General features: G+C 43.1%; 2 protein-coding genes across 2 annotated transcripts in view; both read left to right on the top strand.

Annotated features, from left to right (window-relative positions):
• Positions 1-9,260, top strand: part of PKD1L3 (polycystin 1 like 3, transient receptor potential channel interacting) — a 73,580-nt gene extending 64,320 nt beyond the window's left edge. Inside the window, exons 38-44 of the mRNA XM_078848162.1 lie at positions 82-215; positions 336-463; positions 1,078-1,238; positions 2,433-2,643; positions 4,380-4,481; positions 7,808-7,939; positions 8,886-9,260. Of these exons, the coding sequence (XP_078704288.1) occupies positions 82-215; positions 336-463; positions 1,078-1,238; positions 2,433-2,643; positions 4,380-4,481; positions 7,808-7,939; positions 8,886-9,011 (994 nt within the window). The 3' untranslated portion in view covers positions 9,012-9,260. The remainder of the gene's footprint in view (positions 1-81; positions 216-335; positions 464-1,077; positions 1,239-2,432; positions 2,644-4,379; positions 4,482-7,807; positions 7,940-8,885) is intronic.
• A 4,548-nt stretch (positions 9,261-13,808) lies between these two features.
• On the top strand, positions 13,809-25,636 carry GCSH (glycine cleavage system protein H). Its single transcript, XM_073308039.1, has 5 exons — positions 13,809-14,070; positions 17,443-17,522; positions 18,933-18,996; positions 23,508-23,639; positions 24,949-25,636. Exons 1-5 carry the CDS (start codon positions 13,932-13,934, stop codon positions 25,044-25,046), a joined length of 513 nt encoding a protein of 170 aa, XP_073164140.1. The 5' UTR covers positions 13,809-13,931; the 3' UTR covers positions 25,047-25,636.
• Positions 25,637-27,673: the final 2,037 nt, after the last annotated feature.

Raw genomic sequence — 27,673 nt, 5'->3', positions numbered from 1 at the left:
CTACTCCTCATGTAACACCACACACCTCTAATATGAGTCAAAAGTGATTAGTCACTCTCTCTTTTGTGCACTCTTTGGCAGAATTCTCCAATATCTCTTCAACAACGTCTGGCTGGACACCTTCACAAGAGCAGTATTTGTTGAATTTACAGTCTACAATGCCAATGTGAACCTGTTCTGTATTATAAGCCTGATGTTTGAAACAAACGCATTAGGTAAGAGCCCACTTTCAATTCTAGCACTTTCAGCTCTTGCACTGCAGTATACAACAAGGAACAGACTCAGGGAGGAATTTTCAAAAGAGCTGAGAGCTGAACACAGCTTTATTTTTTCAGGGGCCTTCTTCACGCATGCAGAACTGCAGAGCATCCGGCTCTACCCCTACACAGATGGTCTGCACATCTTTGTTGTTGCAGCAGAAGTGATTTATTTCCTATTTGTCATCTACTACATGGTAGCACAGGTAAAACCGAGCAGAAGCTTCAGTTGCCATGTGTCACTAGATCCGATTCTGATCTCAACAACAAGGGTTTTACATCAGTGTAATTCAAACCACTTCATTGGTGTTGCTCCTGACATAGGTGCTGGAAGTAGGCATGCTGGGGGTGCAGCAGTACCCCCTGGCTTGACGTGGTTTCCATTATATACAGGGTTTACAGTTTGGCTGAATGGCTCTCAGCACTCCCACTATACAAATTGTTCCAGCACCCCTGCCAATGTGAGGTCTGAATCAGATCCTGTACCTTTAATAAATAAAGGAAAGGGGGGATTTCACTTGACTGGAGTGCATGCTGAGAAGGTGGTAACTAGAGAACAGCACAAGAACTGGTTGAGCAGATGTGCAGGGATCTCTTCTTGTGCAGAGGGGACCATCTGAATCCCAAATGTTGGACTGAACTGTCTGTAGCTCCAGGCAGAGCTGGGGGCTGGATCAGCAGCCTTAGCAGAAATGAATGGAATCAAAGTTTGTTAGAGTAACATGGCAGTGATATATTTGATTTACTCTGCTCACTTATACAGTCATATTGCCGAGATTCTAGCCAAGGGCTGTTGGAACTGAAACTCCTGTTTTCACAGGGAAAGCTCATGAGGGCTCTGAAATGGAGGTATTTCCACAGCAAGTGGAACCTGCTAGAGCTGGCCATTATACTGATTAGCTGGAGCACCCTATCAGTGTTTGTGAAGAGGACAATCCTGGGAGCACGCGATATCAGCTACTATCAGCATCACAAGGATGAGTAAATGTTCCATGACTCTGCCTTTCTCTGCTTTAGCTTGTACCTCCCTTGTGTTCCCAGCACCTCTGCTGCCTGAGATATATGCTCTCCAGAGGTAGCTACATTTCACTGGTAGATGAAGTGAATCTGTATGGCTGTATTATGTAATCCGTGTAAGGATTTTAGGACTTGGATTTATGTCAGTGACAGAAATTAAAGCTACCTCACCTGGGGAAACGCTGAAGGACAGCAGGCATTAGCACCACCTCCCCTAACATGGTGTATATGGAACTGATGGGCCTTGCTGGTGCAGGCCGTATATTAGTATCATCTGCCTTTCCCTCATCTCACTGCAGCCACCCTGGGTAGGTACATGGCTACTGTTTAAGAGCTCAGAGCAAAGCCAGACTCAGCAATATCCTAGGACAGAAATTAATAACAAACCAGTCACAACAGAGAAGAATTCAACAGGCCCATGCAGATTTTAGACACCTTTGTGGTATGCTCTGTTGCAAAACAGAGTAACAAACATAACGAATGTGCAGCCCCTTTAAGCAGCAAAACACAAACATAAGTGGCTTCTCTCAAAGCCAAGCTTTTGAAGGATGGCTTACTTCAGCCAAGAATGCCCCCCTCACCCATCCTGCTCCAGCCCTATTGCTAGAAACCCCTCCCCCTTTCACTGTTAGATTTTTATTACCCAACTTCCTGCAGCACATTCTTCTTATAGAATTTACAGGGCATTGGTTATTTCTCCACAGCTGGCCCAGCCCTGCTATCCTGCAGACCTAGGAGGAAACTGGGGTCCTTTTCAGAGCAAGATAGTAAATGCCATCCCAGTCAATCTCCAGAAAGGGTCTATGCACCCCATTACACTACCCAACAGTAAACTCTAAGCATTTGCATTAGGTGCCTGTTACTCCAGGATTTGGTGAGTATCTAGCCTGACTGAGTATTAGAAGTACTCAGGCTTTAGTCTATACTGCAGATAGGCCAGCCAACTCAGATGTAAAGCATCACCATGCACAAGAGACTCTTGTGTGAGGATGGGATGGGAGGGGAGTTAGGAGCAACATGTTAGTAAGAACCTGAATTAACTTTGCAGTGAAGACAAACCCTGACCGACCAGTGCTACCAGCATGCTCATTAATCACAGTGCACAGAAATGTTCTGAAAGTTTTTCATGCATTGTTTATTAATCTTCTTTTCTCATAGGTGTGTAAGTTTCAATGAAACAGCAACAGCTGATGCAGCTCTTGGCTACCTAATTGCTTTCCTGGTGCTTCTCTCTACTGTGAAATTGTGGCATCTCTTGAGGCTCAACCCTAAACTAAACATGATCACCTCCACCTTGAGGAGAGCTTGGGGTGACATCTCTGGATTCATCACTGTTATTTTAATCATGTTCCTTGCCTATTCCATTGCTGTGAGTATCTTTGTGGTTCCTGTTTGCAATCTGCTAGCTGCAGATAAAATGAATAATTTCTGAATAGTGAAAACAATGTGGCTCTGAAATGTAAAATGAAATAAAGCTGTCCACCTAGATCTTAGGTGAGCAGTTTGATGGCTGCAATATGCTGCAGAAGGATCCACTCTCCAGCATATATGAGTGGCAAGTTAAAATATCCACTTGTCTGCCCTTTTGCAAACTGAAATGAAGTTCAATAAACAAACAAGATGATAAAAAAAATAGAGATTTCCTGTGCATGGTGTATATGTGTCAAAGAGCAGAGTACAAAAATATACTTAGTGGGCAAAGATCTTACAGGACAACCAAACAGGGGAGAATGATTGACTGACAGCACCAGATATGATATGGTCTGGAACATGTAAAATAAACATAGGGAAGATTTTTTGGGTTTCTGCCCATTGCTGGTTATACAGGAATAAAGTTCATTATTGTGTAAATATACTAGTTTATTCAGTCAGGTTAATTAATTACAGCACTGTAACTATTTATGTGTATTTATTGTTTTATTTGAAACACTGTATTTACATTACCATGTAGTGAGCAGGTGGGATATAGAACAAATATGTTCAATCTGTCACTGAAAAGTTTAGGTAGTAATTAGAACTTTTCCAAAATAGCAATAAATCAGATCAAAACAGTAATCTCAAAGAAGGATAAAGCACTGAACTGGAACTCGGACCAGGGTTCAATTCCCAGCTCTGTCACAGACTTCCTGTGTGGCCTTGGCCAAGTTAGCTAATCCCTCTGTGCCTCAGTTCCTCATCTGTAGACTAGAGATAACAGGTCCAGTTTCTCACTCTTGTCTACTTACACGGTAAATTCTTCAAACTGAGACCCCCTTTTACTAAGTGTGTGAACACGCAGCGCGGTAGGGCCCAGTGTTGGTTGGGTACTATTGTAAAATAAATAAATCTCCTGCAACCCAAACCACTATTTGCATCTTCCCTTACATTATTTTCTATTTATATTAAGGTAGCATCCAAAATGCATTCGGTACTGTACAGGCAGAGGAAGATGTGGTCCTTATCCCTGAAGAGTTTGCAATCTTTGTTCATTAACAAATAAATTAATCGGAGAGACATAACTAAACAGTATTATTCACTTCCTTCCCTACAGTGCTCTTTAGTATTGCTCTGTATTAAACACCACAGAGGTGACTGCATTTCAGTGATAGGTGAAGTGATTTATGTATATAGTTTGTAGAATACTTTGAGATCTTCCAAGAAGAAAGGCACCATTGATCTGATATTGAGAAGTGCTGAGCACTCACAAGGCCACTTGAAGCTAACAGGAGCTGCAGGTGCTCAGCATCACTGATAAATCAGGTTATGTATGGATGCAAGATATTTTATTGCGGTTATGGCCATCCACCACGTGCTTCCTTGCTGCTGAACTAAACCCCAACAGCTGGTTCCCACATCGTCTCCCTTGCAAACACTCCTGTTATTGACATAGAGAAAGTCAGGAACTGAGTAAGATGACTTGTCTGATGGGCCCATTAGTTTGCATGTGCATCATGACCCAAGTCCCTGTCATGAAGGAGAAGTAACTCTCAGATCCTAGGTTCTTGCTTGCTCCATGTAACTTTGATGTCAGACCAGGACAACTTTCTGTGAACATAAAAGTTGTGAACTAAATGGACAACAAACCGGTGTGATTATGACGCAAGATCTGCCTTCTTTCCTTTGCAGACAAATTTGATATTTGGCTGGAAGCTGAACTCTTACAAAACCCTCTTTGATTCAGCAGAGACAATGGTCAGCCTTCAGCTGGGAATCTTCAACTATGAGGAGGTACCAGATCTACCCTTCAGAGACTTATTATTAATTACTTGTATTGTGGTAGCACCTAGGACAGTGGTGGGCAACCTGCGGCCTGCACGTTCCTGTGGCCCGCGCTGCTTACCGCGGCTCCCACTGGGAGCTGTGGGTAGCTGTGCAAATGTAAACAAACTGTCTGGCGGCCCGCCAGCGGATTATCCTGACAGGCCACATGCAGCCTGTGGGCCGCAGGTTGCCCATCACTGACCTAGGAGATGACCATCTTTTGTACAAACACAGCACAAAAAAATATAGTTCCTGTCCCACAGAGCTGTCAGTCTAACTAAGTTGTTTTTATTTGCAGACAAATAAAATGAAAAACCGAACCACAAAATCACGTTATGGTTTTCTATACTTAGGGCTCAATCCAGCTCCAATTCAAGTCAACGAGAGTCTCTCCATTGAGTTGAATGGGAGGTGGATCAGGACTATAAAGAGCAGCCATGTGGTTTCAGAGTGATTTATTTTAAATTAAAGAAAATGAAACATGAAAGAAAAAAAGTACAGTAAAGGCTCCAGGAGGGAGAGCACAGTGTGTGTTTTGTCTGTAACATGCTACATTTGCTCTGCTCCGCAAAATGACAGCAGCCACTGCAGACAGCAGACTTCTAGAAATGTACAGGTGTAAAAACAGAAAAACCTAACCTCCTAAAAGGTTGTATTTAAAAAAAAACACTTTAAATATTAATTTTAATACAAATTCATAAAAGTAGATCTGAACCCAAATCAGACCTGAGCAGTCCCAGAATTTGAGGAAGTAAGGGTACAAAAAGCCAGATCAGAATCTTAGAGCAGCACCCATGATTACTATTATTTCTATCCCCACCAAAATGTGTGGTGGTAGGTGCTTATCCCTGTCCAACAGAGATTACAAAATAGCTGAGGCACGACCAAACAAGGAGAAAACAAGACAATAGTGAGGAGCTGGAGCAGGATGGGGAAATAGCAATAAGAATACACAGTTACTCTGTGAAAGCAGTACACAGTTGAGTGGATTCAAGAGAGTGGGACTCATGATTTTTTAATGACTAAGTGAATGTCTTATGTAGCTAATTTCCTGTAGAAATTTCAGCAGCAGTGGGGTTTCTTATAAACAACAGATGATCTCATTTGCGAAGAAAAAGTGCCAGCTCTGAAATGTATTCACAACTGCAGAAAAGCAGATAAATAACTCAGTGGGGCACGATGAAACTATTTTGAGAAATTAACACAGCTGTATTTGAATGTTTTCCCTTTCTAGAAGAAACTCAAAGAAAGAACATTGCTCATGACAATCTCGAGTTCTGTCCTGCTGAACTCAAATCCGAGTATTATAGATAACACTTCTTCATTTTTAAGAAAACATTTAATATTTGATGCTGTAAAGGGAGAAGAGCTTAATGCTCTAAGCAAACAGGGAGACTTTAGATTAGTGTTAGACATGAGTCTGATTTTAAAAGCTCAACTGCCTGCTTTATATCTGAGAGCATTTTCTCATCAAGCCACGAAAGAGAGACTAGGGTGCAATATATTTCATACCCTATTCTCCATTTCATTTAAACCCTCTTGAACCCTTCACTAAGAAATGTACTCAGGTTTTAAATAGCCACCTTCCCTGCTAGCCAATACAAAATTATTGTATGGTTCATCTATGCAACAGACATTACTATCAATAGTCTATATGCACCCCTGAAACACAGACCAACCGTCCTCTTGGGGAAGCTACATACATACACCTTCTGCTCTCCAAGGGGAGTTGTGTTTGCAGAATAAGGGGCAAATGTAATGTCTGGATTTTTAATAACGTTTTATTTATTCCTGACTTCCCAAGAAAAATTCTTCCATGTTACAGTTTTTTTAAGCCAATTCTTTTGTGGATTAAATTAGTTCCTCTTTGTCATCTTTCATCACACGTGGGCTTCTCTTCATTGGGTACTGAAGGTTACCTTGTAGTCATATTATAGCTTTAAAACTTGTTTGTGTGCTGCTAATCTCTGTGACTCTTCACCTTTGATATAGTTATCTTGTGCACACCATCCTGTCCTTGTATGAAACATTTGTCAATCAATAAATATTTGCGCAAGCCTGCAAACAGTTACTACCATGTGTTCTATTTGCCACTGTGAGAAATCTCATTGAAGAATTGTAAGCATGAATCCCAGTAGTAAGTGTTTGCAGATGTCCCTCAGCCTAAAAGGAAAAAAACAAGTCTCTTTCACATAAGGAAGCACACTCTCAAAAGGAGTTAAACTTGTGGATACAGTAATTTATAACAATACATGCAAAAGCCCATGCTTTTCTTGTGCATTTTTGTGGACTATTTGAAAAACTAGTCCAGCAGGAGACTGGATGGTTCAGAGGACTGGCAATGGGCTAGAAAGGTGTTTCACATCTTGGTCCTAGGTTCAAATCCCACCCAAGTTGCTACATATGAAAAATTGTTGCTAGCTGACTCCTATTTTGTAGTTCTGATTAAATGAGTTTGGTGGCTCTCGCTACAAGCTCGGTTTGGCAAGTGTCCACATCACCATAGTTAACCTCAGCAAAGAGGCCCATGACTGAATACATATGGGGGCTGACCTGTCCTTTCACTGCAGGAGCAGACTCAGGAATGCATGGTGAAGATTGCACTGCCTCTGCTAGTTTGTGCTAGGGCAGTGTTTCCCAAACTTGTTCCGCCGCTCGTGCAGGGAAAGTCCCTGCCGGGCCGGGCCGGCCGGCCCAGCTTGTTTACCTGCTGCGTCCGCAGGTTTGGCAGATTGTGGCTCCCAGGGGCCGCAGTTCGCTGCTCCAGGCCAAGGGGAGCTGCGGAAGCGGTGCGGGCCGAGGGATATACTGGCCGCCGCTTCCAGCAGCCCCCATTGGCCTGGAGCAGCGAACCGTGGCCACTGGCAGCCACAATCGGCCGAACCTGCAGACACTGCCAGTAAACAAACTGGCCCGGCCCACCAGGGGCTTTCCCTGCACAAGCGGCGGAACAAGTTTGGGAACCACTGTTCTAGGGATAAGCAGAAGCCTTTGGTCTCCAGGTCTGTCAAACTGACACCTTCATGATCACTAAATTCGCACACAAACATTTAAAAAATAAAAGAAAGCATGACCCATAATACATATGGATGCATCACATGCATAAAAGTGTGTTCTATCAACTCTGATGTATAGTGCATCATGGCATGAAAATCACTCCTGGAGAGAGAAAATACATATTGCATACTCTATCAACAACTTGGATGCCCTCTTCAGGGTTTTAAGTTGACCCTACTTCCAACCTTTTTCTGCTATAATAAAAAACATAATGCCTTATTTTATTTATTCTCCAGGTCTTGGACTATAATCCAATTTTGGGCTCCTTTTTAATTGGATCCTGTATCATTTTCATGACATTTGTGGTGCTCAATCTGTTCATTTCAGTGATTCTGGTTGCTTTTAGTGAGGAACAGAAACATTATCAGGTATGTTCATCTAAACTGTTTTATTATTTAATATTTACATTGCAGTAGCACACAGAGGCCTTAATCTGGATTTGGATATCCTACTGTACTAGGCCCTGTACAAACACTGATGAGGACATAGTCCCTGCTTTTAAGAGCTCACAATCTACTCCAATTAAACACATTTTAGCTTTTATAAAGTTACACTGCTCTTTTCAACTCACAGAACTAAATTTTCTAAGTCAGCCTAAATTTTATTAATAGAAATATATACACTCTCAAAACAACTTGTGCACACAAGTCAGGTAAGCATCTAACTACCTACTTTTTGTGCATTAATCTTAGTTTTATCTGTAATTTCTATCGTATGCACCCACACCAAATCCAGCATAAAGGTTGAAATTCACTGAAGTCCATGGCAAAGCTTCCTATTAAGATATTGATACTGTGATATGAAATCCTCTTTGATACTATACATGAAGCCCTTGATGAATCTGTTGTATTGTATATAAAACCAAGGAAATGGAAAACAGAACAGATTGTTAATGTAAGCACTAGATGCAAGTATGCAACATCCACTCATTTTACTAGGAGTTATAGGCATGTATCTGTGGGAACTGTCTGGTGCACAGCTAGCTGATGCATTTCTGACCCCACTGAAGTCAATGGCAAAACTCCCATAGACTTTGAGTGGAGCCAGATTTTCACCCAGCATGTTGCAACACACTGAGGTATTGTTTTTTTGTTTTTTTTTCTGAAGTGATGGTGATATTCTGCCTCATCCACCTGAATCCATGTCTGTTCTACCTACAATATTTACATTCTCTATGTGTAATCTTGGCTCAGTTGAAGCCAATGGTAGTTTGCCATTTACATCAATGGAGCCAGGACTTTACTCCATTTGTTTAAACTAACAATCCATGCACAGCTGCAGCAGCATGGGGCTTCATTTTTGTCATTTTTTTAGGCTTCAGAAGAGGAAGAGATTGTTGATCTAATGCTGATGAAAATTTTCAGTTTCCTTGGGATTAAATTCAAAAAGGAAGAGAAACCGACCAATGTTGAGCAACTGAAAGAAGCTGCTAGCACCTGACAACTATAATGACCAATTGCTTTGGGTAAAGTCTTTCTCTCTATCCATTTTAAACTACAGCTGCTGTGGCTGGACTTAGATATTATGGCTCCTATGTGTAAAGTGGTGTCGTCTGCAGAGCTGTGACATAAGCAGGAATATGTTCAATAATAAAATCTTGTGTTGTATTATGTTATGGGATATTATCTGTGAACTAGTAGTAAACAAATAATGTGTCCAATTATGTTTATTGTCTTATTATTTCTGTAAATTTACTGTCATGTATTTAATAAATGCTAAGTGTTCACTGCAAAGTTTATCTAAATTATTTGATCATAAAATCACCAAGTGATAGTGTCCCACTTTTCCAGTCTGTGATTTAAATGTCTTAGAAGGAATATGCATTTAAAATTCAGCATCTCTCTTTGCATATTCAACATGGGCCATATCATCACAACAACCAGGTCATCCAGGGCAGTACTAAGGTCTCCTTCCCTGGAGCCATTATAGCTTGGGGACCAAAAGAGATCTTTCGAGAGACAAGGTGGGTGAGGTAATATCGTTTATTGGATAAGTATCTGTTGATCCAGTAAAAGATATAACTTCCCACCTTGTCTCTCTAATATCCTGGGACCAACAGGACTACTACAACACTGCATACAACACAGATCTTTGTTTTTCTTGGGAAGTGGTGTACTTAAGGATCATCAGACTTAACGGCCTTACAACTTGTGGACAATAGCTTCAGCCTGAGTCATTATCTTACCAAGTATCACTGTATCCCCACTGACTAAGGCTATGTTTACACTGCCACTGTGAAAAAACACACCCCTGAGCGACAAAAGTTTTAGCACTGAAAAGCGCCATGAGCCGCGCTTTAGAAAGCACTTTATTGCCAGGAGTTGCGCTCCCGGCGATAAAGTTACCACCCCTCGGCTCTGCCCACGTCACATCGCAGAAACACACCCTCTCCCCCTTATATGTTATGAGTAACAAGTAACATCAGAGTCTGCAAAAGTATGGTAAGTAAGGAATAGCACTTGACATGGGGTACAGTTGCTATGAGTTAACCACACACCTCAGGTGTACAGGGAAGCACAAAGGCCAGCTCCTGAGAAGAGCAGTTAGGCCTGGTTTACACTAGGAAATTAGGTCAGTATAACTTTGTTGCTCAGGGGTGTGAAAAATCCACAGCCTTGAGCGAGGCAGTTAAACCAACCTAACTTCTGGTGTAGACAATGCTAGGTCGATGGGAGAATTCACCCATCGACCTAGCTACTGCCTCTTGGGAAGGTGGATTACCTACACGAACAGGAGAATCCCTCCCGTTGGCATAGAAAGAGTCTTCACTGGGGGCTTGGCAACACTTACGCTTTATAGTGCTCTAACTCGCTGGCTCAGGGTTGTGAAAAATCACCCCCCCACCCCGAGCGCAGCAAATCAGCTTTAAAGGGCTAGTGTAAACAGGCTCCCAGCGCTCAGAGCTAATCCCCTCGAGGAGGTGGATTACCAGAAGCGCTGGGAGAGCTCTCTCCCAGTGCTCGCACACGACCAAACTCGCACTTCAAAGCACTGCTGCTGGAGCGCTCCCACGACAGGGCTTTGAAGTTTCCAGTGTAGCCATGCCCTGAAGCACTACAGCGGCACAGCTGCAGCATTTTAAATGTAGGCAAGCCTTTGGTTTACATCACCTGAGCTTCTAGTGAATTAGTCCACTCCAAAAATGGTATAGCTAACTTTTAGAGGCAAATTTCCAGAAAACTTCCTGAATTATTCTCACCAAATTTGCAAGCAAATCCGTTTTAGATAAGTGCACACCTAACAACCCACAGGGACACAGTTACCTGATTCACATGTGCAAATGACATGCTTCCAAATAGGCCCTTTGAAAAGGTTGTCTTCAGAATAACAAAAATAAATTATGTGGGCAGGAACCTTAGTTGCCTAATCCACTTGCTTCCTCAGTCCTGCCCCTTTTCTAGCTCTCTATTATAATAATAAAATCACAGTGTTGTTAGTGTGATATACACATCTTTAAAAAGAAAAGGAGTACTTGTGGCACCTTAGAGACTAACCAATTTATACACATCTTTGCATCTCTTAAACTCTGAAAAAGTCATTACTAGCTACCTTACATTATTTTATTGATACAGTTATTGCATATGAGTCATATTCTCTGATTGATTTTGTTCACAAACTAAGCAAGTAAGAAGTTACCACCAGCTTTCCTTCTATAGGTTGATTCTGAACATAGTACAATGGACACTCACAGTCCAAAACATACAGCCAATGAAATGAAAATATTCAGTGCCATGCTAAAGTGGTTACACAGGATTTTAAATAAAAGTTTGTCTACTCAGTAAGTGGCAATCTCGTCTCATTATTAGCATGTCATTGTGATAGTGTCCAGAGGCCCCACTAAGAGATCATGGCCCAACTGCATGAGGTGCTGAACACAAATATACATAAGAGTAGCAGCCCCGGAGACCTTGCAATCTAAGTATAAAACAAGAGATTACAGATGAATAAAACAAAGAGATGGGGGGGGGGAAGGGGGAGAGAGAGACCACAAGAGAAGAGACAATTATGACAAGTGCCTCCACTGGTGCAAGTTGCTGAGGGACAGACTTGGAAGGTGCATGGGAGGAAATACCAGTCGTCTGATCCTCCCGCACTACTGAGGGGGATTCTAGCCAAGCACTTTCTTCAAACGGTGAAGAAAACAGAAAATTATATCACTAGAACAGAGAAAAAAAAACCACTAGAGACCAGTAGGTTCTGCAGGGGATCAGCCCCTCTGGATATCTAGTCGTTACTGTATTGGTGATGCCCATAATTTTTGTTGTTATTATTTAGCTCTCTAAGGTTCCACAATGAGAACCATGCAGATGGTTCTCTGCACCTACATAGAGCACAATTTCTGCCTGAGCACATCTCCTCTGATAGTATGTTATCTGCTGGACTCTACTGGGGATCTCAGCTGTCCTCACACATCTTTTCACATACTGGGTCACGGCCTACAAATATGGGAAGAGATTTATGATAGCAGACAGCAGAAAAAAACATAAGAGCCAATGGAGGGAAGCTGAAAGTAGACAAATTCAGACCAGAAATAAGGCACAAATAAATGAGGGTAATTAACTATTGGAACAATTTTTCTAAGGAAACCAACTCTCTATTTAGGAGATGCAGTTTCTGGTTACGGACAGACTATCTTTCCACTCTGTCCCTCCTTGTCTTTGTATTTCAAAAGAGACAAGCATCCCTATTTATATTTTTCACCTGTTATCTTGTTTGGTTTTGTACCACACTGAAGCCATTACAACTATTCTGACAGGTAATTCCAAAGTACCCATAATCATAACATTTAGGCTCTGTTACACAGACACTTCCATGTAGAAGGCATAACATAGACAGGAGCAGGGCTCCCTGCCCTTTCCCCCCACTCCTGCAAGGCCCCTCACCAGAAGGGCTGCAAATCTGTCAGATATCACAAAGTTACACTTGGTTTGATTCCACATACCTCCCCCATATCAGTTTTTGGGAATTTTTCTACATTCAATCCCACTGACCCTAAAGCAGTGGTCCGCAAACTCCTGGGGGTCCGCAGACTATGTCTAAGATTTCCAAAGGGGTCCACACCTCCATTCAAAATTATTTAGGGGCGTGCAAATGAAAAAATGTTGAAAACCACTTCCCAAAAGGAATCTGGAGAACACTGGGCCCTTAGCCCCCTCCCCCAAGGTCTCCGCTCCAAGACTGCACTGGTGCCTAAAGTAGAGTAGTGCCTGATGTGTCTGTGCAACCCAGAGCCATCTTATCTGCCCAGCTACTGGGTGGGGACGGGGGCAGGAGCACAGAATGTTTGCTCCAATTGAGTGTGTGTAGACAGCAGGGTCCCCCAGTGACCCTGCTTCCACCCTGCAGCCTCAGCACCATCTCACACACCCTCCCACAACAACAAGCAACCTCCCCTCCCAGCTTCTCTTACCCCACACACCTCCCCGCCTCACACTCTCCTGCCTACATACCTTCCCCTTCCCCCCAGGCCCCTCCCAGCCCCATCCTCACCCCCCAGTTCTGTCCTTCCCCCCCACACCCTCCCTCTCATAGCCCCCATCCCCTAGCCCCCTTTCACACCCACTCCCCAGTTCTGTCCTTCTCCCACAGCCACCCTCCCACAGCCCCCTCTCACCCACTCCCCAGTCTGTTCTTCTCCCACAGCCCCCCACACCCTTCTCCCATCACAGCCCCCTGCCCCCCTCACACCCACTCCCCAGTTCTGTCCTCCCCCCACACCGTCCCTCTCTCACAGCCCCCCTCCCCTAACCCCCCCTCACACCCACTCCCCAGTTCTGTCCTCCCCCCACACCCTCCCTCTCTCTCTCACAGCTCCCCTCCCCTAACCCCCCTCACAGCCCCCTCACACCCACTCCCCAGTTCTGTCCTCCTCCCACACCCTTCCTCTCTCTCTCTCTCTCACAGCCCCCTCCCCTAACCCCCCTCACAGCCCCCTCACACCCACTCCCCAGTTCTGTCCTCCTCCCACACCCTTCCTCTCTCTCTCACAGCCCCCTCCCCTAACCCCCCTCTCACAGCCCCCTCACACCCTCTCCCCAGTTCTGTCTTTCTCCCAGAGGCCCCCACCCACAGCCCTCTCCTACAGCCCCCTCACACCCACTCCCCAGTTCTGTCTTTCTCCCAGAGCCCCCCACAGCCCTCTCCTATCACAGCCCCCCACCCCTCTCACACCCACTGCCCAGTTCTGTCCCGCCCCCGCCCCCAGCCCCACCCCTCCCTCCAACACGCCCCGCCCTTCCCCAGACGTACCCCCAGGGCGGATCGCGTCGGTTAGTCCCGGCCTCGGCTCCGCCCGCCGGGTCAGGCTCAGCGCGTCTCGGGACTCTGCGGGGCTGGCGGGCGCCGCGGCTCCGGGCGGCAATGGCGGCGTTGCGAGCGCTGCGGAGGCTTGGCGCCAGCCTGGCTCCGCGCTGCCCCGGCCCCGTCATCGCGCCCCGGGCGGGCTGGCCGCAAGCAGCCCCTGCCCGGAGCCTGGGCACCAGCGCGCTGCTGGGCTCGGGTGAGTCGGGCCACGGGCAGCCGGGGTTGGGAGCAGCGAGGGCGAGCTGCGGCCAGGCCCACAGGGCGGGAGGCCGGGCCGGGGCCCCGGTGCACGCGGGCTGCCTGGGGGGCCCCGGGGCGAGTGCACGGGGGCCTGCTAGTCGGGGGTGCGTGTTGGGGCAGGCGCGGGGGGGGGGCCTCCGCGTGCCTGGGCGGGGCTGGTGCGTGCGAGTTGCGGGGCTGGTGTTGGGGCGCGGGGCTTGGTGCACGCGGGAGTGGGGGCTGCTGCGTGGAGTGTGGGGTGCATGGACCCGTTAGTGCGTGGGCAGCAAGCTGTGTCCTACAGTAGTGTTTGACCTCTCGGGAGAGCAAGGCTTCCCGGTGACCGCAGTGGTTTTCAACCTTTTTTCCTTTGTGAACCCCTGGGAAGTTTTCAGATGGAGGTGCGGACCCGTTTGGAAGTCTCCGGCATAGTCCGTGGACCCCCGGTTGACAGCCGTGGCTTCGAGGAAAGGGGAAGGGTCTTGTTCTAAATGGCATAGCAGATCACTTGCAAAGCGGGCCGTCTAATCCAGAACGCCGGACTCTCATTCCCACCCTCTGAAAGCTATAAATCTGCCTGAGTCATTAATCTGCGGAGAAGGGGATTTATGCCTAAAAATCACACATTTTTAAAGACGTAATTTTTAGTGACGCACAAAGTGGGCTTGGAGTCAAGTTAGTAAATCATGTTCCACTGTATATAGCCTGGTTTAAAAACAACACATCACCTTTTGCAAAATGGACAGTGACCCATTATTTTGGTCACAGATGCCTTCTCTGCAATACCAAACGTCTCACCTGTTTTTATCAATAAGTAACGCTTCAGGGGGGCTACTACAGGTGTAAGCATTAGGTAGACGTGGTGCAGCCATTTTCATCACTATGGCATAATCCGACCACTCGTTAGCATTGCTACCCAAGTGACCATGTGGTGCTTCCCGTTGACGTTAGCGGGTAAGAAGTTTGCTAATGTGCCTTAGGTGGTTTTACTTCACTATGCATAGTGTGATACAATAGAAGTTTAAATGTTTACCAGATCTAAAAGAAGGCATTGGCAGGCTTTTTTGTAGACACAGGAATTGAACATTGTTACATATTCACTGATAGCCGTCGTATAGGTAAAGATGACAGATTAGGTGCTGATCCTGCAACTCTTATTCAGTGTAGATCCTTAGTCATCTAGCAGGTGTCAACAGGTGAAGTTTTGATGACGCACCAGCCAGTGTGATTACAAGTTTAAGGTGAATGAATCACTCAGCTTGCCTCTCAATGGACTATATGAATTTAGGACTGAATGAGCTTTATGCAGGCACATTCACAAGGGCACAGGAGTCCACTTTCATAGAGCTACTTGCAGGATCAGGACCCTGAACCCTGTCTACATTAGGGAACTTGGACCAATGTAACTATACTGATGTAGCTATGCTATACACTGATATGAACGCCTCGTATAGATGTGCTGCACTGGTGCAAAACTGGGCCTGCAGCAGTCTGACTTACTCCACTTGTGCCTAATGTAGGATAGGTACTTTATCCTGTAAGACAAAACAGTGGGATATGTTTCTCCTTTTGACTTGATTTACCATGCTAAAAAAGATTTCTGGCAAACAGCGTATATTACCCATGAAGTTCTTAATCAGAAGCAGGCTTATAGTTTAAGGCAGAGGTGGGCAAATGTCCTGCCCGGCCCTTGAGCTCCCAGCCAGGGAGGCTAGCCCCGGGCCCCTCCCCTGCTGTCCCCCCTCAGGGCAGGGGGTCAGGGTGCAGGACGGGTGTGGGGTGTGGCAGGGGGTTGGGCTGCAGGAGAGGTTTGGGAGGCGGGCTCCGGCCTGACGCGCACCAGGGTCAGGGCAGGCTCCCCGCCTGCCTACCCTGCCCCCGCGCCACTCCAGGAAGCGGCCGGAACCTGGTGGCAGGCGGGCGGGTGTAGGGGCGGCCACAGGGGTCTGTGTGTTGCCCTGGCTGTGCCTCCAGGCACCGCCCCCCACAGCTCCTATTGGCTGGGAACGGAGGAGTAGAGGGGAAAAGGAGCAGACTGGAAGTTGAAGGAATAGGATTGTGGACCTGTTTGTTAAGAAGAGGTTAGGGATTAAAGGTCATGGAGAAGAGATGTCTTCAAATGGGATTCAAAGAGGGAGAATTAAGTATGAGGAGGTAGGGCATCTGGAACATCAGCATGGAAAATGGCGCACTCTGGAGAGAATCACAGTAGTATTTGTAGAAATGTGACTAGAATACGTGCAGAAGTATGAGTGAGAATTGCTGTGAAGTGATCAAACTTTAACTGGGTCTTATATATAATTGTCTCTTAAGAATACAATTCTCTGGTGATCTGGCAGTAGTTGCACAACAATTATATAAATGTCCCAGAAATTGATCCTGCAACCTTTATTCCTGTGGGTAATCCGTACTTGCATGAGTAGTCTGATTAACTGTAATGAGCATAGGGTGCAAAATCAGGCCTCTTATCTGGATTTGCAGAATAAAATGCATTCAGTAAAATATGGACAGTTTTGGGGATTCAGTGATCTTATTTCCATTTTTTAAAACAAAGTGTGAATTATTGCAATAATGAATAAGTGAAAAATAAATGTACTTAAAAACCATTATGGTTGAGTTTCTGCAAGCTGAAATAGTTTTTCTGCAAAGGGATAGCATGACATCTCCATGTCATCTAAGAAAGTTAAAATATAGTGCATTGCATGAGGCACTCTGAAAGTTCCAGTGTTACAGAAATGTCATTAGGGCTGGCTTTAGTGGGAATAATGTGGAGAATTGGCTTAATTAAACAATTCTGAATTTGAGGGGAAAACCTTTTAAAAGTTGTATTAGACACACATAACAATAAAATTCTTAAACTGTCATTTTAATTAATAATACAATCAATCTTTTTTTCAACTAAATCCCATCGGGTGGTGGTTCATGCTGCACGCTTTGATTTGGTAGCTTTAAATGTGGTTTCCTATGGCATATTTAGATTATTCAGGGCCAGATTTTGCCATCTGTTATCAGCCCCCTACTGTGTAAATCAGGCAGTCTTTTTTTTTTTCTTTAAATGGATCTAAATGTTAATGCTTTAGCAATTCACACTTGCTATTTATATATTTTGGCATCTACAGGTAAATGATGGGATTCTGATGCACATTTCAACACCTCACATGTGGTCTGTGTTAATATAAAGCATAATACCAGTACCTTCAAAAAGCGCCCCACACATCCACACCATAGTTGAACAATACTGTTCAAAGCCAAACTCAAGAGAAAAGTGTTTAGGACTTCCAGTATATTAGAGTATTTATAAAAGTAAAATGTCAATTTTTTCTGAAATATCAAGTCTGTTTCATTTTAGCCCGCAAATTCACAGACAAGCACGAGTGGATATCAGTTGAAAATGGTATTGGGACAGTAGGAATCAGCAATTTTGCACAGGTATTGATTTTGGGGGAGGGGGGTGTCCTTCAATATTTACTTGTACATTCCTGCTCTTGTCTTTGATCTTTGAGTTGTTACTGTGTCCTTTTATTATTGTTGCATATACTGTACACTGAAGCATATTATGGATTTAGATCTCAAACTGTTTCTAAAGCACATTATGCCATATCAACATTTGTGGATAATTTTTTGATCATGTTAGTTCTCCATTGGATTGACTTAGACTTGATGAACTTCTTAGTTGTTAAATCAGAACAATAGCAAATCAGATTTATTACTCTTACTGTTTTAATCTTGTTTTTTACTTTCTTTATAGGAACACTAGACTGCATAAGGAAACTATTGCATTGTGCATGTTTAGGTCAAATTCTGCTCTGATTTTTACCCCTTTGATTTAAGTGGAGTTGTGAATAGGAATAGAATTTGGTGCAGAGCGCATCTGTAATGTGTGTGATAGTCATTAGCATCCTCATCTGTGATGCTTACCAAAGAGATTGGACTATTAGCTTTCAAATCCTTGGTCAAGGATATTTTTCTAACTTCAGTCCCTATTATGACTGGCTAATAGGATGCTAGTTAAAGATGTGCATTAAAAACGAAACAAAAAATCCAAAGACACATGCCTAAACCTGCTAACAACCAAACATGGGACATTGATGTACAATATACAGGACAATGTCAGAAGCTTTGACTGTAGTGGGATTATTGTTCTTTAGGATAAATAGCCTTTTGGTAATTTCAGCTTTCTGAATGTGTAAATAACATATATTATTATAATAAAAGATCCCAAGGTTTATGTGGGGTAGAGTTAAATTTGGGCCTTAAAGGGCTTGACCCTGCTCTTGTTGAACTTAATGGCATAAATCCCAGTCACTGAAATGGCCCAAAACCAGACAGCTGATGCCTAGTACATAGTACTCAATATGTAAATTTTCTGCATTGGAAAGATTAGGAGTCAGATATTGCATGGTCTTTCAAATGACACAAACAGTAAATGTTTCATGCTTTGAGGGTCAAACCTTAGTTCCCTGACATCACTGGGAGTTTTGCTGTGAGGACCCATTTTGGTTCTATAAAGATCAGTAAGAGTTCTGTCACATTGTGCCTGGAGGAATGATTTCTTTCTCATGGACTCACAACAGAGCCTTAAGCTTATTTAAACCCTAATATATGAACACATCTTGCAATTTAGAGGGCATGAGAAGCTAAGTAGTTTGCAAGTTGTTTATCAGAAAACATGATTCCTGTTAAAAGCGTGCAGACTTTGAGTGGGATGGGCACCAACATTAAGCAGAGGAATATAATTTTAGTCTAATCAGTTGTGTAGTTACAACCTTAAATCCCTCCCCCACATGCTCACTTAGCCTTTACTAGTATATATTCCTGATGCATTTGGTTTGTTTTTAGGAAGCATTAGGAGACATCGTTTATTGTAGTCTTCCGGAAATTGGGACAAAGTTGAACAAACAGGGTAAGTATTTTTATTTTAAGCTGTTAAACTATTGCTATAACGATTGTCTTAGGTTTTAATATAAACTAACGTTATGCCACTTCCTCAATTCTTGTTGTTTTTCATATAGTTGAACATTGTTTGTTTGATGTTACCCTCGGATCCTGTAAAATTTAATTTCATTTATATGGTTGCATACTTGTTAGATGTAAAATATGGATTGCTCACATTTTTAAGAGGGCTAAAGGCCTTATTTCTAAACTCTGAATGTTAGAACAGAGCAAATAGTTCTCAGATCTTGCTTAATGGGAGAACCTGCCTTTAAAATTGTAAAGAGACACTTAAAACCAGTTAAAAGAACAGGAGTACTTGTGTTCTTTTTGCGGATACAGACTAACATGGCTGCTACTCTGAAACCTTAAAACCAGTTGTTTAATTTAAATGTTTGCTTAAATCTTTAATTATACAAATTTAAATAGCATTGCTACAATAAACTTTTAAAACTGTACAATTTTCCATACTCTGATTTGACAACCTGCTAGTACTTCTAGATGGCTTATTTGTTGCTGTTTTGCAAGTTTCAGAGTAGCAGCCGTTTGTCTGTATCCACAAAAAGAACAGGAGTACTTGTGGCATCTCAGAGACTAACAAATTTATTAGAGCATAAGCTTTCGTGGGCTACAGCCCACTTCATCGGATGCATAGAATGGAACATAGAGTAAGAAGAGATCCACCTTCTCTGTATGTGTAAGTTGCCATACAAACTGTAAGCAACTAATTAATTAAGATGAGCTATTATCACTAGGAGAAAAAAAACTTTTATCGTGATAATCAAGACGGCCAATTTAGACAGTTGACAAGGTGTGAGGATACTTAACATGGGGAAATAGATTCAATATGTGTAATGACCCAGCCACTCCCAGTCTCTATTCAAACCCAAGTTAATGGTATCTAGTTTGCATATTAATTCAAGCTCAGCAGTTTCTTGTTGGAATCTGTTTTTGAAACTTTTGTGTTGCAGAATTGCCACTCTTAATTCTTTTACTGAGTGACCAGAGAGGATGAAGTGTTCTCCTACCGGTTTTTGAATGTTATGATTCCTGATGTCAGATTTGTGTCCATTTATTCTTGTGTAGCGACTGTCTGGTTTGGCCAATGTACATGGCAGAGGGGCATTGCTGGCACATGATGGCATATATCACATTGGTAGATGTGCAGGTGAACGAGCCCTTGGTGGTGTGGCTAATGTGATTAGGTCTTATGATGGTGTCACTTGAATAAATACGTGGACAGAGTTGGCATTGGGCTTTGTTGCAAGGATAGGTTCCTGGGTTAGTGTTTTTGTTGTGTGGTGTGTGGTTGCTGGAGAGTATTTGCTTCAGGTTGGGGGGCTGTCTGTAAGCAAGGACTGGTCCGTCTCCCAAGATCTGTGAGAGCGAGGGATCATTTTTCAGGATAGGTAGTAGATCTTTGATGATGCGCTGGAGAGGTTTTAGTTGGGGTCTGAAGGTGACAGCTAGTGGCGTTCTGTTATTTTCTTTGTTGGGCCTGTCCTGTAGTAGGTGACTTCTGGGTACTCTTCTGGCTCTGTCAATCTGTTTTTTCACTTCAGCAGGGTATTGTAGTTTTAAGAATGCTTGATAGAGATCTTGTAGGTGTTTGTCTCTGTCTGAGGAATTGGAGCAAATGCGGTTGTATCTTAGAGCTTGGCTGTAGACGATGGATCGTGTGGTGTGTAGGATGGAAGCTGGAGGCATGTAGGTAAGAATAGCGGTCAGTAGGTTTCCGGTGTAGTTACACAGCAGCTGATGTGGTGCTTTACAAATTCAAAGCTTTGTACAAACCTTGACCCCGATGGCAAGTAACCAGAGCTGGAATTAGAATTTGATAGTTTCCAGCTTCCAGTTCCATGCTTGGCTCATGCTACTTGTCAGTAATTTAATTATGTATTAAATTATTAAGAGTGTAATAACTTGTAAATCACTACAAAAGAGTGAGTGTTAGCAAGCAGAAGGAGGCTTTTCCTTTGTTTTCATGAGGAGTGCTGATGTTCTGGTACATGTTCCAGAAATCATTCTTGCTTAGAGACATAAATAATCCACCTGGACTACAGATGCAGGAAATTGCAAAACAAGATGACAAAATATGTAAAGCAGCAGGACCTCTATTCTGAAATCCTTGTAGTGTAAAATGTCCCCAGCAGATTATTTAGCCACATCGTCTACACAAGGCTTGAATGGTAAATGTTGGAGAAAGGCCCTTTGCTTTTGGGTTCTAATTAACAAACTCAAAATTTTTGTTTTACTTTATAGTGAGAAAATTCATTCCTCCTAGTTCCTATCTGCTTCACCACTTCTAATGCTGATTCTGCACCGTGCACATCTAATTCCAAATTCCCGGACCCATTTCATTCTGTGCTCATACCAACCTGCTGTTCTGACAATTCCATGTTTCTCCAGACTGTTTCTCATTTCATTACAGTTTATGGCTGCTTTCAATAGCATTGTCCCATCTGCCATTTTAATAACTGTATAAAAAATAAGGAGAAGGGGGTGAGCAATTCAATGGTCCCACTTCCTGATTCTGAATACTAAGGCATTTGTTCTTCTCCCATGCATGTACATTAGCTCCTGATGGTGTTTCTGAAAACACCAGGTGCACTCTTAGGCCTTGTCTACACTACCAAGTTTTGTCAGCAAAAGTTATGCTGCCTTAATTAAAACTGCTGTTGCATATCAGCACTACTCCTTGTGTCGGCAGAATGCATCCACAGTAGCGTAGCAGCTCTTGCATCGATACAGAGAGCAGTGCACTGTGGTAGCTATTTACTCTGCAAGTGACCGCAGGGTGCTTTGGGAATGGTTTGCAATGCCTCATGGGGCAGGGACAGTGTCACATGATGCAGGTTTCTCAATCCCATGGTTCCAGGGGCATCCTAGTAGATTATCAGCTGCTTTTTCAACTGAAGTGTTGAGGAGAGTGGTGTGTCTGGGATGGGGAGACAGCAGACTGACCAACTTATCCTGAGGCAGGGAGAAGGAGATGACCCCCACGTCAGCACCTGGCTCTGCTCGGCACAGCAGTTTCCCCCCAAGCAGCCCGCTCTGCCTGCCTATGGTTCTGAGATTCCCTTCTCGCAGCCATTTCAGCTGCTGGGAGCAGCATCCTGAGCAACTCTGTGAGAAATGTGCTGAGAAATGTCAAAGCAGCACAGCAGTCCCCCTGCCTGCTCCCCACAGCAGGCCCCTGTGTTCCTACTGCAGGACAGAACAGGAGCATTCCACGGTAATGATCTGCTCTCCAATGATCTGCTCTCCCTTCCCAGAGCAGCACGCTCAGCTGTCAGATACCCAGAGCTTTGAAAGGGGAGGGGCACCTGTCTGCAGGGCAGCAGAGATCGACACAGTGAGTAGAGCGGTCACAGCATTGTGGGATACTGGTGGAAGCTGGTTCTGTGGACAAAACAAATAGTAGTGTCTACACTGAGGCTTTGTCACTTTAACTTTTCTGCAAAAAGCTTTATGCCTCTCATTGAGGTGATTTGGTTTTGTCTGCAAAACAGCAGAGTTTTGCCACCAAAAGTAGCTGTGTGTGTGAACACCTCACCTGTTTTGTTGGCAAAAGGCAGCTTTTGCCAACCAAACTTTGTAGTGTAGACAAGGCCTCAGCATGGTGAGAAATCAGAGTTCAGGAGACTAGTGCTTTGACTGTTTCACAGGCAGATTTATTGAGGTAAAGGCTAGTTAGCAGCTACTCAGAATGGATATATATACTCTGCAGCAAAGGGCTAGATGTGGCTCCTGGTGCCTAGCCCCTCTTTGCTGGTCAGAAGTTTTGCTGTAAAGCATTGGAAGTAGGCTTGGCAGAATTCAAATTTTTTTTTTATATTTGACAGATAATATTGATGTTTAAACACTTTCTTATTTTGATCTATTCAGTTTTGCACAATTACACAAAATTCTGGGTTTGAAGGTTTATGTTATATCAATTTAAATGTACAATTGCAGAAAATTATGGGTGGTGGGTCAGAGGTAGCTATTTAATGACAGTAGATATCCTTAAATCAAATTCTAATAAGCTCTCAAGCAGCATTGGTCTTACCTGGCCTATCTGTACCTTTCAGTTATCGACGAAAATATTTTTTGTTTGTGTGCAATGAAATCAATATTTACTGACATTTACTGATAAAAATTGAATTCTTCCAAGCCTAATTGTAAGCAAGGCACCAGCCCGCAGGATGAGCTAAGTGACAAATTCCCATCCTTTGTGCAGTAGCAGGTAGTGTTATCCCTCGACTGCTGTTTCATCCAGAGTACATAGTGCAAAAAGAAATTTCAAACTTGAAGCCTCTAGTCGTTGTAATGAAACCAGGACCTTAACTTCAGCCTGTCTGAAAGTCTCATCCTTTCTTCCTTGTTTCGTTTCCAGAGACTTATTGGGGCTGGGTCATCTTTAAAACCTTTATTTACAAAAGTAAATCATCAATGTCTTTTTTTTTTTCTTTTTTAAATGAACACAATCCTGTATTTCAGATGAGTTTGGTGCTCTGGAAAGTGTGAAGGCTGCTAGTGAACTCTATTCTCCTCTCACGGGAGAAGTGACTGAAATTAACACCACCCTTGCAGATAATCCAGGACTTGTCAATAAATCTTGTTATGAAGATGGTAAGAAGCTATTGTTTCACGTTCAAGGAGTAAATGGCACTTCTCTGATTAAGATCCAGATGGTGTTTCTATCACAAGCGGATCTTTTGTTGTCCATGTCTCAAATTAATTATTTGGAAGCTAAAAACGACATGGAGGGAACATGGCCTGGTCCACACTACAGAGTTAAATCAACATAAGGCAGCTTATGTCGACCTAATTATGTCAGTGTCTACTCTCATGCTTTGCTCCCGCTTGATGTAAGTGCCTTACTACACTGACATAACTCCACCTCCATGAGAGGCTTATGTTGGTGTAGTTAGGGCGACACAATGTCTATGTACTTACTTACATCAGTTGTTGGCTATCATTCTTGTCAATTTCACAGCTTCCTGCTGGGGTCGTGAAATCGACCAGAGAGGCTGGAAAGCTCCCTACTGTGAACCCTATGCCCGGATTAGGCTGTTGCCCCAGGGCGGGTGGAGGTCTCCAGCTAGAGCCTGGGCTCCCCTCCCCCCTGCTCCGAGCCGGGCAGCAACCTAGGACTCCCCCCAGGAGAGTGGTGAGCCAGGGGGGCAGCGGGCTCCTGAGCTGAGCCCACTACCCGCACGGAGCTGAGAGTCTGGGTGGCAGCCTGGCTTCCGGCAGGGGGTGGGGAGTTGAGAGCCCTGGGCTCCCTGCAGGGAGCAGAGCTGAGAGCCTGGGCAGTAGCTGGGCTCCCAGAGGAGAGTTCTGCTCAGAGCTGAGATCCCGGGCTCTGAGCCCCCCACACTGCCCTTCTTAAGTCAGCAGAAATGCTTCTGGTGAGGACGCACACCACTGACCGAAGGAGGGTAGTGTGGACATAAACAATCGCAGTAACTACTGCAGTGGCTGTAAGTCCACCTAACATAGGTCTACTTAAGTTTGTAGTATAGACATGCCTCATGTCTCTGAATATCTCCAGTTTCAATAAACCCCATAGTATGAAATTGTTAAACATTTTAGTCCTGTCTTCACTAGGAAATTGACATGTTGCTTACAGCTTCCAGAAATCTTCAGAGCTAAATATACTGTGGTTGAGTTTAAACCTCCTTTTAAATAGCGAAGGAAGAACATATTTAGAGTGGTTATATTTCCTCCTCTAAATTTAACAGAACTTAAAAGCATCTGAAAATTGTTTTGCCCATACTAGACGACCAAGCCCTTGAGTCCACTACAGTTTTAAAGAGCTGTAGGTACATGGGGGTGAATTTAAAAAATTATTTCCTTAATGTTTGGATTTAGATGCCTTTATTTTAATAGGTCTAATTCATTTTTTTTAAAATGTAATTTAATTTCTTTCTTACAGGTTGGCTTATCAAGATGACTGTGGACAACCCTTCAGAACTTAATGAACTGATGAATGAGGACGCGTATGAGAAATTTATAAAATCCATTGAGGACTGACCTGGAATACTAAAATAAACCACTATAAAACACTTCAGCGTAGTTTCATAGATTAGTGGTGTACAGAAGGTTTGACAGTGGGCAGCTTGAAAAAATTGCATATTCCAGGAATTTTGGATAACATTTCAAGACAAATATGCTGCCTCTGAATCGTGTTGTACTAAAGATCAATCCTGTGACAATAAGAGATTGCAGATAGGAAAAAGAAAATGCTTAACATTTGCTCCCTTTTGCTAGTGATTTTTTTTAGCCTACTAAACTTAATTATGTAATTTTCAAAGTTTGGAATGTCATCTAGAGTAAAATAAATTTAGTTTGTAAAAATACACACTTAAAGCGTAGCATTGCAATATGCAACAGTCTTAACAGCAGCATGGTAACTGTGTTGCTTTTTTCAGCACTGTAGTTAGCTGTCCAAATACATTTACATGGCTAACAGGGTGTTGTGATAGAAAAGCTGCATCAGGTTTCAAGTGTGCATAACAATATAATCTTTAAAAAGTTTAGTTTTAGTTAAGATTTTCTACAGATAAGGCTACAGCCTTGCAGAAGACTAGATAACAGAAAATTAAAAAAAAAAAATGACTTTACCATTTATGTTTGCTGTTGTTTTGTACCATAACCCGTTTTACATATTTTATATAAAGTTGGTTATCCCGTTTGGAACTTGCAAGATTAACCTACCACTTGCACAACTTGGGACTCAAAATACATGTAACCCTTCAAAGGCTCTGGATCTGTATATTCTAACTATGCATTTGCGTGCTAGAATGACTAATATCTCATTGTGACACATACGTGATAGGACAGCCCTCTCTAATGCTTTAACACAATCTTATGCCCTTCTCAGGCAAAACTTTGATCGGTTCATTGATGGGTGAAGAGGACCTGAAGTTTCAGTGAGAGGCCAGCTGTATATTATGTATACAAACTGAAGGATAAGTCCAATGTACTTAAAAAAAAAAAAAAAAAAAGCCTGCTTTAGGATTGCAAGGGGGATGGGATAAATGGAAGTGATGGGAATGAATGGTAGTCTCCTGTTGAAACGTTTAATCTGGGAGGTGAGAAAAGGATACAAGCACAATTTGATTGAAGGACATTACCTGTATATGTCGCTCTTCATATGAGTTCTAGAGCTGTTAGGATTTCATTGTTTTTTCTCTAACCCTTGTGCAGAAAGAAACTGAACTTTAACATGATTTTTAATAGAAGTAAATGCTATCAACTGATGGTTAGGAAACAGCGGGTTCTACCCATTCTTGAATGTGACCCAATTGGGAAATGGTTGCTGTGATCATATGTGAATGTTCAGGATCATGTGTGACATCCTCTTCTGTATCCAAGTGGCTTTTCTTCACTACACAAATGTCAAGCTTTTGGAAAGTGGGTAGGGAGTGCCATCATAAAGGGAATTAGTAACAGTTTAAAATGTATTCAACTGCAGGAGTACCACTTGTTATAGCCAGTACTGCAAGGTGGCCGAGAATGACAAGAGTTGTGCAGCCTGAGCCTAATATAAGTAGGCTGTGAAACATAGTATGTTCCCTACAAGTTTTAATTTGCCATGTCAGAATATCCTGGGTGTATTATTGTGAAGGGGTCTTGCTTGGGTGTACTACTGCTCTTGTTCCTGGAGTTCTGCAGGGAAATTCTTTCACTATGTAATCAGTCTTTCTGTTCATACTTCATTGCTCCCTCATGGATGGCGCTGGTAGTGACATCTTTCATTAGACAATTGTCTTGTGTCTGACTCTCTCAAACTTTTAGCCCTGTATTATAAGGACTGTCCTAGGAGGCTGGATCTAAAATTCCGTACTTAAAACCTTTTTAGGTGATCCAGATACCAAAAAGCAAACTTCCTGATTCTTGACTATATCATCTTCAGTACATCTTAGTATAAAATCAAGAAGTTTGTCAAGAATAGGGATTCTATTACAGCCAGAGAAAGAATCCCCAATCTGTATGTTTTCATACCTCAAACTGCATCTTATAAGGACTGTTGCTGTCTTTCTTGTAGATCTGTAATGACTTTATAGAAAATTCTGTCCAAGAATCATGCCTTTGAAATAGTAACACTGTGATAGACAACACTATCAACATGTACATGAACTTAGGACTGCCTAAAACCTACTTTTTAGGAACTATTTGTTTTAAGCTTTTGAGTAGTACAAGTGAGAGAGAATGCCACTAAAGCCAATTGCTCTGAAATGAGTCATTTCCAGGAATATATGGAAATTACACAATCAGTGTCCTGCTTCCATGTAACTATTCATGAAAGAGGTTCTAGCTGGCAAACTATTATTTCATCGTTCAATCTTTGTTTACCTGGGATTTTTAGAGCATCTTGACTTTCCTTTCAGCATGAACTGCAGTCACAGAGATGTCATCTAGTGGCTTGATCACCTATCTGGGACTAAAGCAGTCTATATTTTAATCCTAGCTCCTTGGCTGACTGTGACACCTTGTGTAATTCATTTAATATTTAGGCTTCAGTCTCACCATTTCTAAAATGGAACTACACACACAAGGGTATTGTGAGGATAAGTAACAAATGCTGTCAGAGTGCTTTAAAAATGAAAAACCCATTATGCAAATACAAAGTATAACAACTGGGTCTCAGTAGGCCT

Source organism: Lepidochelys kempii, chromosome 12 (genome assembly GCF_965140285.1).
Source record: "Lepidochelys kempii isolate rLepKem1 chromosome 12, rLepKem1.hap1, whole genome shotgun sequence".
Classification (NCBI taxonomy): domain Eukaryota; kingdom Metazoa; phylum Chordata; order Testudines; family Cheloniidae; genus Lepidochelys; species Lepidochelys kempii.
This window is presented reverse-complemented; position numbering and strand designations above follow the sequence as displayed.

Coding starts and splice junctions, on each gene's coding strand:
- GCSH (XM_073308039.1), top strand. CDS start 13,932: ATGGCGGCGTTGCGAGCGCTGCGGAGGCTTGGCGCCAGCCTGGCTCCG. Junction 18,997..23,507: donor GACAAAGTTGAACAAACAGG/GTAAGTATTTTT, acceptor CCTGTATTTCAG/ATGAGTTTGGTGCTCTGGAA. Junction 23,640..24,948: donor TAAATCTTGTTATGAAGATG/GTAAGAAGCTAT, acceptor TCTTTCTTACAG/GTTGGCTTATCAAGATGACT.